This window comes from Triticum aestivum, chromosome 1B (assembly GCF_018294505.1).
Source record: "Triticum aestivum cultivar Chinese Spring chromosome 1B, IWGSC CS RefSeq v2.1, whole genome shotgun sequence".
In the NCBI taxonomy this organism is placed as follows: Eukaryota; Viridiplantae; Streptophyta; class Magnoliopsida; order Poales; family Poaceae; genus Triticum; species Triticum aestivum.
The window spans coordinates 43,977,547-43,988,967 of record NC_057795.1 but is presented as its reverse complement, the minus strand read 5'-3'; the positions used below and the strand labels follow the sequence as shown (position 1 = coordinate 43,988,967).

Sequence of the window (11,421 nt, the reverse complement as noted above, 5' to 3'; positions counted from 1 at the left end):
AATTTTTGTATTTCATGTTTCCTAATTTATACGTATAATCTATAATCTCAGTAGTTTAGTAGGCTAATCCCTATTTCTTAACAATAAGATCGTTGTAATTGAATTATCGGCTTAAGAGTGTCACCAGCGGTCGCAAAAGTTATTTTTTGTTCTGCTGTATTAGTGTTAAGATCTGTATGAGTATGTCTTAGTCAGTATTGGTTTCAGATAACCAATCTGGACTTGCCATTGGGGTCTTTTTCGGCGATTTTGACTTTTGCACATAAAAGATCGGAACTGAAATGCCATTGCGATTTGTATTATCATGTCATATTAGAATCTGTTAATAATTTCTCATATGCTTCTCTTTCCCAGCTTATGATCCTTCATTTGTATAAATCAGGGGGGCTACACTTCTGAGACGAGGCTACAACACAATTTTTGTTGTAGTCAGCTACATTCTTACACCTCTAGCTCACGAAGGTCGTAGTCCCATTTGGATCGCCACTCAGCACGAGTGGAGTGACACTTGATACCTAAGAAATGTTGCCTCTCTATGTTATGTGACATCTTTAGTTCTGACTATATTCTCATGAGTATCCGAAGATGATAGTGTAAATCAGTGATTATTTATACATTTGCAAATTCCTTGATTTTCTGTGATTTATAGAATTATATGTAATGTCTTGAATATATTTGTGTTTTTTCGTAATTATTCATGGTATTTTTCTGAGCTGTTTCAGAATTGATTGTGTAGAATCCTTCATTTTTGTGTTTTTTTAATTTATCTTCTTCTGGGGATTTTGCCCTCTTCCACCTGTTGCCATTTGGTAACGTGGACTTTGGGAGATTTCCCCCGTGGGAGAAGGGGATCCTACCTAGACCCTCAAAATCCCCCTAAGTCAAGGATATAAACAGAGATGACTGTTGAGTTCAAAACAGAGATGACTGTTTTGTTTGTTTTTGCTGAAACAGATCAGTGTATGGGGTCACGTATTATTATTATTTTTTAACTGAAAAGACTGAGTAACATTACCTGAACAATATAGGTAGTGTTGTTAGTAGTATATTCTTACTAATTTCAGGAGAGTTTTGCTCACAGAAAAAAAAAACTGATTTCAATCTTTGTGTTAACCGACTGACATATAAATGTCTTTTGCATTCCGTATGATTTAGGGATACGACTACTCTTCGGGCGTGTGGCAATTATGCAGGTGTTTGGCGGCGGCGAGACGGCCACCACGTTGATGCTGCACGTCTACGATGGCGCGCTGAAGTACTACAACCAGAAGCCCGTCGAGGACAACATCTACGACCGGTGGCTCCGGGTGAACGTGATCCATGATGTCGGCGCGTCGAGACTCACCGTGTTCGTCGATGGCGAAAATAAACTGAGCGTCGCCGGCCGCGGCGGCAGCTCGCACTACTTCAAGTTCGGCGTCTACACGCAAAGGGACGCGTCCAGCCGCATGGAGTCGCGCTGGAAGAATGTCAGGATTCTCAAGAAAAACTGATACCCACAGCAGCTTATCTGTTTGTTTCCCCGTCGTGTATCCTTTGTACTGGTTGTTTCAAGTCCGAGCGCGTGTACTCACACGATCGTCATCCTTCAACAAAAATTCAATAAAGCTAAAAATCTGACAACAGATTTTTTAGAGTGTCAGATTGAACGCACTTTGTGCCGTTGGATATTATGCATAAATCTTCAGTGTAATTGGAGCACACTCATGGAGGGTGTCTTGGCTGCGGTTAAGGACTTCTTTCCAACTGGTATTATGCATGAGGGAGTTAACTTCGCTTCTATTGTGCTTATACCCAAAATTTCTAACCCTATCAAGATGACCGATTACACACGATTACAGGCCTATAAGTCTCCGTAATGTGATCTATAAGGTTCTTTCGAAGTGTTTGGTAAATAGGATGCGGCCCCTTTTGGATGATTTAATTTCTCCCAAGCAGAATGCTTTCATCCATGAAAGAATAATCACGGATAATGCATTTGTCGCCTTTGAGTGCATTGACTATATAAAGCAGGAAAAGGATCCATCCGTTCCAAAATAAGCGAGACACTTATTTATTCTGGGACGGAGGGAGTATTATATAGTACTATTATAAGTCTCACACTCATCTGTTTGTTGTGCTTTTGTACGTGCTGAAGCCCGAAAAGAGCCCATGTACCCCATGCACCAAGTTGCTTAGCCAATTTTAGCGGTCAATAGTAACTCTGCTCCATTTGTTTGACGAAACCAAGCATGCGTGCAGGCGCGGTGCCACGCATTGTACCAACGATCTATACTCCCATTGGAGTATATATTTGATGGTTGCTGATCGGGGCGCCGGCGGCCTACCTCAGTGGTGTCGCCGGGTTGAAGTAAGAAAGAAAGGGTGGTGATTACCTGGAAGTTCAGACGGCGTCAACGAGGCGGGGATGGCTACGCCGCGCGGGTTGAGTGAGACTAGGATTGGAGCGCCTCCCACGCCAGCATAAATAGTTTAATACCCGCCCCTCGCCGATCGCACTGCCAATGCGAGATGCAAATTTTGCCACATGGCCACACGAGCTGCATTTTTTTTTAGAAAAAGAGGATGACCCCCGCCTCTGCATCTGGTAGATGCATGCGGCCACTTTATTGATTATTCTCGAGGCCCTTACAAAATATTACAACAATATGCCTGAATCCATCCGTCATCTTGGCATCATATGCCCCTACTCCTATCCATATGATGAAGGGGCGCTAGCTGGGCCATATACCCAATCCACTCACCTAAGCCTATCATCAAAAGCCAGAAGCCCCAGTCGAGCCACGTACCAGGTCTGGGGCAGAACTGGTCTGACGCACTCACATGTGTCGTCGCCGCCATCTTCCACTGGTCCGTCTTCAGAGCAGATATTGAGGCTTCTACCTTGTCAGGCCACTCTGCCATCGACGACACCATGACGCCAGACAGCAACCCCCTCATGCGCGAGTCTAGCACCGCGCATCGGGCGCCGAGTCTCCACTGCACCACGCCGCCGAGATCCGTCGTCATCAATGTGCAGGATGAAGCATCGGTCCACCAAAAAAAAGCCGCTCCGGAGATAGCGGATAGAGGTCTGGAGCTTCTCCACGGCGATGCCTTCAAGAAGGTAATGACACAAAAGGATGCCGCCAACGCCGGTCTTGGCATCAAGCCGAGAACTAGGTTTTCACCCGGATCCACTGAAGGAACCTCCATCAAGCATCGTGTGCATGGGTCGCCACCGTGTCGCCACCACCACACTGGGGCCCCAACGCAACCGCCAGCACGACCACCGTGCCTAGCAGCCGTGGAGGCCCGGTGTCACCACGCCCGCCGGCAGCCACGCCCGTGTCTCGACCTGCCAGATCCAGATCCGAAGAAGGGGATCGGGACGGAACGGAGACCTCCGGTCGCCGCAGCCGCAGACAACACCACGGGACGGAGCTCCATCACCCCCGCAGCCACCGCGCCATGCCGCCGTCGCGCCCTCGCAGCACCACGCCGCCAAGCGCCGCCGCCGACAGAGCACCGCGCCATGGTCAGAGGGCGGGGAGCCACGCTGAGGAGAGACCCCGCCGCCGCCGGCCGTGCCCGGGCTTTGCCCAGCAGTAGCCCTTACCGGCGGCGAGGGGGAGGGGAGGAAAGGAGGTCGGCCGGTGGCTGGGATCTGGATTCCCCCCTCGCCTCGAGGAGGGACGCGGGGGTCGGGCTTCAATTTGTTGTGTAGTTCCTCGACACGAGCTGGATAGCTAGCTAGATCCTACATCCTAGAAGCCATGGGCAAGCGGAAGTCGGCGAGGTCCAAGGCGGCGCCGAGGAAGAAGCTGGAGAAGCTGGAGACGGCCTTCTGCTGCCCCTTCTGCAGCCACGCCGCCGCCGTCGAGTGCACCATCGAGCTCGACACCAAGATCGCCACCGCGTCCTGCTACGTCTGCCTGGAGAGCTACTCCACCGTGCCGGACGCCCTCACTGAGCCCATCGACATCTACAGCGAGTGGATCGACGAGTGCGAGCGCGTCAACGAGGGTGTGCGCCGTCGCGCCAGGATGATGCGTCACCGCCATCCTGCGGTTTGTAAGCTTTTCGGCTGTACTTGCGCGGCCAATGTGCGGCGGCGGCGGTTCAGATAGCTGTATGGCAATCCGTGGGTGCAGCAGTTAATGGTGATCGATCCATGTCTTGGTTGCACAGTTGAAATTTCGTGGCAAATGTATGGTTTGTAGTTTGTACGTACAGTAGGCAGCGCCCACCTCCCAGTAATAAGAAATGTCCCTGCAAACCAGTACGTACAGTTGTCCGTTAACCTGAATTATATATAATGGAATGTTATGTCTGTCGAACTAACCTTATTACTTTGGTTACCAATTTTCTTACTTCTATAGAAGATATTTAGAGGGCATTAGAAATTAATATTGAATTGAGGGTGCACATCGCCTCTTCCTTCAGTTGATGTACAATAGCATTGTTCGTGGCTCATTTGGATTGTTAGGGAGGCCATGGATAGGCGTATCTTAAGATCGTGTTAAACAAAATAGTTGATCCGCGCCATGCCTATGACAACATAGGGAAAATCAGGACAGTCAAAGTTGACTTATTAATGAGTAGCAGTGTCGGGGTGTATCATAGGCCAATTTAGAAATATTAGCAAAAGAGCCCGTGCGTTGCAACGGGAGAGAAAACATAACGCACACTCTTAACTCAACAACCATCACTCAAGACCATAATAGGTCCATCTTCTTTATTTTTGCGAGGCATCATATTTGTGTTGCCGCTTATCCTCCTTCTCACCCTCGTCGGCGATGGCCTCAGTGTTCACACAAAACAACAAAAAACGTGTGTTGAATATGGTTAATCCTAAGGCGTCTCTCTCCCTCTCCCTCTCTCTCTCTCTCTCTCTGCTCGCTTTCTCTCACTCTCGCGATGAGAAATCTGTTGTTTTCCGTTGCGATATATTTCAGAGGTATGCACGTGTAGTTATCGATGTTTTCTTTTTCGTATATGGATATAGTGGAGTGTTTATTTGCAATCCGGATCGCCACCGGTATGAAAAAATGGATCTTGCGCTATAAATTATAAGTTTGCTTCCATAACAATATTTTAAAAATATTTAACAGGTAAAATTAACATCATATTTAGATTCCACACATTTTTCTAATAAAATTTCATATATAATATGTTAAAATCGTAGTTACGGTTTAAAAGATACAGATAATTTAGAAAATCATTTGGTTTGACTCAAATATATTCCAAAATAATATTTAAAGATACTTAAAAGGTAAAAATAATCTCATATTTATACTCTACATATTTTTCTAATCAAAATTTATATATAACATGTTCAAATCGGAGTTACGGTTTAAAAGATATGGATGATTTTAAAAAGCATTTGTTTGACTTAAATATGATCCGCGGATGAATTACCTAAAACATCGGGGGGGGGGGGGGTCGAAAAATGTAAAATAACGATTCGGGTGTGACTTAAATCCGGACGGCGGGTTGATTTCAAGAAAAGACAGGGACTTTTGTGTAAAATACGAAAATAATGATTCGTTTTAACTTAAAACAGGACTGCTGGTTGAATTCTTTGAAATAGAGAGACTTTTCTGAAAAATGGCATGACGGACGAAAGAAAAACCCAATTTGCTTTATTATTAGGTAAAGATAGCACTAGTAGAAAAGGAGGCAATGGTCCAGGCCAGGTCAGCCCATTAGTCCCGATTCAATTCAGAACCGGGACCAATGGGGGCATTGGACCCGGTTCATGAGCCCCGGGGGCCGGCCGGGCCACGTGGGCCATTGGTCCCGGTTTGAGTGGACCTATTGGTCCCGGTTGGTGGGACGAACCGGGACCAATGTGCCTTGCTCCTGGCCCACCACCATTGGTCCCGGTTGGTGGCCTGAACCAGGACCAAAGGCTTCCCCTGTAGTCCCGGTTCATGCCATGAACCGGGACCAATTAATTGCCTATATATATATACCCCGCGAGCAGAGCACTCTCACTGCTCTATTTTTCGTGGCCTGCGAGGAGAGAGCTTTGTGTTGCTCTAGCTCACCTCCTATGCACACGAGGTGTTCGATGGAATGCCCGAACCACACTACTTAAGCTTTCTCCTCTCCAAGCTCCACCTCCAACCTCCATTTTTCTCAATATTTGTCTAGGTTTAGCGGTCCGTCACGTCCCGTTCCCGTCTTCACCGCCGTTGATCGCCCGCGCCGATCTCGTCGCCGGCACCACCGTGGTGAGCCTCTTGTTCTTATCTTCTTTCTGAAAGGAAAAAAAACTCTTACTTGTATGTTTATATAGATACTTGTATAATTTTCTTACTTTTATTATTGCATCTTATATAGTGCGATGGTTTTGGTATCCGCCCCCGTCGGCCCTCGTCCTGTCTATGATTCAGATGTGGTATATATTATCTTTTCATAACTATTGGTTCATTTATTGTTTATGACAATTATGCCGACCAACGTGACATAGATTTTATTTATCTAGGAGGTTGTTGAACCGGAAATTCCAACCGACCCTATTGTCGAGAGGTTAAATTTAGTTGAAGAAGAAAACAATTTGTTGAAGGAAAAAATTAGAAAAATTGAGGAGGAGAAGATGATATTGGAGTTGCATGTTGCGGATGTCGTCGATGATCACAAGATCAAGATGGATGCAATGCGCTTGAAGATTAGAAAGATTAGAAAATATGCCATTCATACCGAGGCTTGGTATCATTATGCCGTTGGATCAGTTGTTACATTGGTTGCGATTATGATCGCATTTGTTTTCGCATTGAAATGTTTTACATAGTTTCAGTGTATGGTTTAATTGATTTAGATGCTCTGCAGAGCTTTATGTTGTTAGATGAGAACTATGTATGTACTTTGGTTTTAATGTGATGATGAACTTCTATTAATTTGGTCACTTAATTATATAATGCACGCAGATGAACCGGCAATGGATGTACGGTTCAAGACACACCTCCGAGTACATTAAGGGCGTGCATGATTTTCTCGAAGTGGCTGAGGCAAACAAGCAGAATGGTTTTATGTGTTGTCCATGCCCTGTATGTGGGAATACGAAGTCTTACTCTGACCGGAAAATCCTCCACACCCACCTGCTTTACAAGGGTTTCATGCCACACTATAATGTTTGGACGAGGCACGGAGAAATAGGGGTTATGATGGAAGATGGCGAAGAAGAAGAGTACAATGACAACTATGTGCCCCCTGAATACGGTGATGCTCTTGAAGATCAAGAGGAACCAGACGATGTGCACGATGATGCTGCAACGGGCGAAGCTGCTGAAGATCAAGAGGAACCAGACGATGTGCCCGATGATGATGATCTCCGCCGGGTCATTGTCGATGCAAGGACGCAATGCGAAAGTCAAAAGGAGAAGCTGAAGTTCGATCGCATGCTAGAGGACCACAAAAAAGGGTTGTACCCCAATTGCGAAGATGGCAACACAAAGCTGGGTACCGTACTAGAATTGCTGCAGTGGAAGGCAGAGAAACTGTGCCTGACAAAGGATTTGAGAAGCTACTTAAAATATTGAAGAAGAAGCTTCCAAAGGATAACGAATTGCCCGACAGTACATACGCAGCAAAGAAGGTCGTATGCCCTCTAGGATTGGAGGTGCAGAAGATACATGCATGCCCTAATGACTGCATCCTGTACCGCGGTGCGTACAAGGATCTGAACGCATGCCCGGTATGCGGTGCATTACGGTATAAGATCAGACGAGATGACCCTGGTGATGTTGACGGCGAGCCCCCCAGGAAGAGGGTTCCTGCGAAGGTGATGTGGTATGCTCCTATAATACCACGGTTGAAACATCTTTTCAGAAACGGAGAGCATGCCAAGTTGGTGCGATGGCACAGTGAGGACCGTAAGAAAGACGGGAAGTTGAGAGCACCCGCTGACGGGTCGCAGTGGAGAAAAATCGAGAGAAAGTACTGGGATGAGTTTGCAAGCGAGCCAAGGAACGTATGGTTTGCTTTAAGCGCGGATGGCATTAATCCTTTCGGGGAGCAGAGCAGCAATCACAGCACCTGGCCCGTCACTTTATGTATGTATAACCTTTCTCCTTGGATGTGCATGAAGCGGAAGTTCATTATGATGCCAGTTCTCATCCAAGGCCCTAAGCAACCCGGCAATGACATTGATGTGTACCTAAGGCCATTAGTTGAAGAACTTTTAGAGCTGTGGAATGGAAACGGTGTACGTACGTGGGATGAGCACAAACAGGAGGAATTTAACCTAAAGGCGTTGCTGTTCGTGACCATCAATGATTGGCCCGCTCTCAGTAACCTTTCAGGACAGACAAACAAGGGATACCACGCATGCACGCACTGTTTACTTGACACCGATAGTATATACCTGGCAAGCTGCAGGAAGAATGTGTACCTGGGCCATCGTCGATTTCTTCCGACCAACCATCAATGTCGAAAGAAAGGCAAGCATTTCAAAGGCGAGGCAGATCACCGGAAGAAGCCCGCCATGCGTACCGGTGATCACGTACTTGCTATGGTCAATGATTTACACGTAATCTTTGGAAAGGGTCCCGGCGGACTAGCTGTTCCGAGTGACGCTGGGGGACACGCACCCATGTGGAAGAAGAAATCTATATTTTGGGACCTACCCTACTGGAAAGACCTAGAGGTCCGCTCTTTGATCGACGTGATGCACGTGACGAAGAACCTTTGCGTGAACCTGCTAGGCTTCTTGGGCGTGTATGGGAAGACAAAAGATACAGCTGAGGCACGGGAGGACCTGCAACGTTTGCACGAAAAAGACGACATGCCTCCAAAGCAGTATGAAGGTCCTGCCAGCTATGCTCTTACCAAAGAAGAGAAGGAAATCTTCTTTGAATGCCTGCTTAGTATGAAGGTCCCGACTGGCTTCTCGTCGAATATAAAAGGAATAATAAATATGGCAGAGAAAAAGTTTCAGAACCTAAAGTCTCATGACTGCCACGTGATTATGACGCAACTGCTTCCGGTTGCATTGAGGGGGCTTCTACCGGAAAACGTCCGATTAGCCATTGTGAAGCTATGTGCATTCCTCAATGCAATATCTCAGAAGGTGATCTATCCAGAAATCATACCAAGGCTAAGGAGTGATGTGGTGCAATGTCTTGTCAGTTTCGAGCTGGTGTTCCCACCATCCTTCTTCAATATCATGACGCACGTCCTAGTTCATCTAGTTGACGAGATTGTCATTCTGGGCCCCGTATTTCTACACAATATGTACCCCTTTGAGAGGTTCATGGGAGTCCTAAAGAAATATGTCCGTAACCGCGCTAGGCCAGAAGGAAGCATCTCCATGGGCCATCAAACAGAGGATGTCATCGGGTTTTGTGTTGACTTCATTCCTGGCCTTAAGAAGATAGGTCTCCCTAAATCGCGGTATGAGGGGAGACTGACTGGAAAAGGCACGCTTGGAAGGGACTCAATAATATGCAGGGACGGATATTCTTGGTCTCAAGCACACTACACAGTTCTACAGAACTCTACCTTGGTGACCCCGTATGTCGATGAACACAAGAACAGTCTGCGCTCCAAACACCCGGAGCAGTGCGACGACTGGATTACATGTGAACACATCAGGACTTTCAGCAGTTGGTTGGAAGCACGTATCAGAGGTGACAACACTGTTTGTGATGAGCTGTACTTGTTATCCAGGGGACCATCTTTGACTGTATTGATTTGGAAAGGATACGAGATAAATGGGAATACATTTTACACGATTGACCAAGATCAAAAGAGCACCAACCAAAACAGCGGTGTCCGCTTTGATGCAACAACCGAGAGGGGAAATGACACATATTATGGTTACATAGTGGACATATGGGAACTTGACTACGGACATGATTTTAAGGTCCCTTTGTTTAAGTGCAAATGGGTCAATGTGTCAGGAGGCGGGGTACAGGTAGACCCACAGTACGGAATGACAACAGTGGATCTGAAAAATCTTGGGTACACTGACGAACCGTTCGTCCTAGCCAATGATGTGGCACAGGTTATCTATGTGAAGGACATGTCTACCAGACCGAGAAAGAGAAAAGATAAGGAAGCAAATACATCATACGATGAGCCAAAGCGCCACATAGTTCTTTCAGGAAAAAGGGACATCGTGGGAGTGGAGGACAAGACAGACATGTCTGAAGATTATGAAAAGTTTCATGAAATTCCTCCCTTTAAAGTCAAGGCTGACCCCAGCATCCTGATAAACGATGAAGATTATCCATGGTTACGGCGCAATAAGCAAATGACACAAGCGAAGAAAAAGTGAAGACTTTCTCCCGCAACTATTATGATGATACCATGCCAACCTTGTAACTGATGAGTATGATACCATTGTCCGTTTTGTACATGCACATGCTATGTGTGGGTCAATTTATGATACCATGCGAACTTTCAACTTTTTCAGAGTTCATTTGAAATGCTTTAATGTCTTATGGTTCGGCCCTCGTAATAATTAAAAATAGCAACAATAAGTATTTTGTTGTAAGTAGAAACAAAATAAAATAAATAAAGCAAGAAAGAAAACAAAAAAACAAAAAAAGCGGAAAGTTTATAATTTTCCGAAAACTAAAAGCAAAAAGAAATAAAAAATACAGCAAAAAACAAAAGAAAATAAATAATGCAGAAAACAAAACAAAAAACAACAATAAGTATTTTGTTGTAAGTAGAAACAAAATAAAATAAATAAAGCAAGAAAGAAAACAAAAAAACAAAAAAAGTGGAAAGTTTATAATTTTCCAAAAAATAACAGCAAAAAGAATGAAAAAATAAAGCAAAAAACAAAAGAAAATAAATAATGCAGAAAACAAAACAAAAAAACTGGAAAAAAATAAAAATAGCAACAATAAGTAAAGAAAACAAAAAAATAAAAAAAATGCCCCCTACTGGGCCCCCACGGCCTGAATACGACTTGAATCCCTAATTTGGGCCAGGATTCAGGCCCGCAGTAGGCCCAGAAGGCCCATCAGGCAATGCAGTAGCAAGTAGGCTCATAAGCCTGCAGTAGAGAGGAGTTCAAGAGGGGTGCGGCAGTGGGGCTTATAAACCACTGCGCGCCCCTCTCAACTAGCGAGGTGGGACTAAACTTTGGCCCCGATGCGGGCAGCACAGGGGCCTTCGGTCCCGGTTGGTAGCACCAACCGGGACCAAAGGGGGGGCATTGGTCCCGATTGGTGCCACCAACTGGGACTAAAGGCCGCAGCTTCCCGCCCTTTGGGCTGCCGAAAAGAGGCCTTCGGTCCCGGTTGGTGGCACCAACCGGGACTAAAGGTTGCATTAGTCCCGGTTGGTGCCACCAACCGTGACCAATGCTCTTTGTATATAAGTAGCACTTCGCAGTTTTGCAGAGTTCATCGCCACCAGTTGCCCCCCGATGACGCCGAGCACATCGACGCCGCCAGGCTGCCCTGACGCCGCCCGCCGCCC

At 46.1% G+C, this 11,421-nt stretch overlaps 2 protein-coding genes across 2 annotated transcripts; both read left to right on the top strand.

The window, feature by feature from the left end:
• Positions 1 to 1,153: 1,153 nt before the first annotated feature.
• On the top strand, positions 1,154 to 1,780 carry LOC123105790 (citrate-binding protein; the record flags this gene model as incomplete). The annotated part of the gene is given in 1 exon segment (XM_044527939.1): positions 1,154 to 1,780. A coding segment is annotated over 1 exon segment (306 nt). The 3' UTR covers positions 1,494 to 1,780.
• Positions 1,781 to 3,212: 1,432 nt separating this feature from the next.
• On the top strand, positions 3,213 to 4,231 carry LOC123086011 (transcription elongation factor 1 homolog). The gene has a single exon (XM_044507716.1). It carries the CDS (start codon positions 3,756 to 3,758, stop codon positions 4,107 to 4,109), a length of 354 nt encoding a protein of 117 aa, XP_044363651.1. The 5' UTR covers positions 3,213 to 3,755; the 3' UTR covers positions 4,110 to 4,231.
• The last annotated feature ends 7,190 nt before the right edge of the window (positions 4,232 to 11,421 follow it).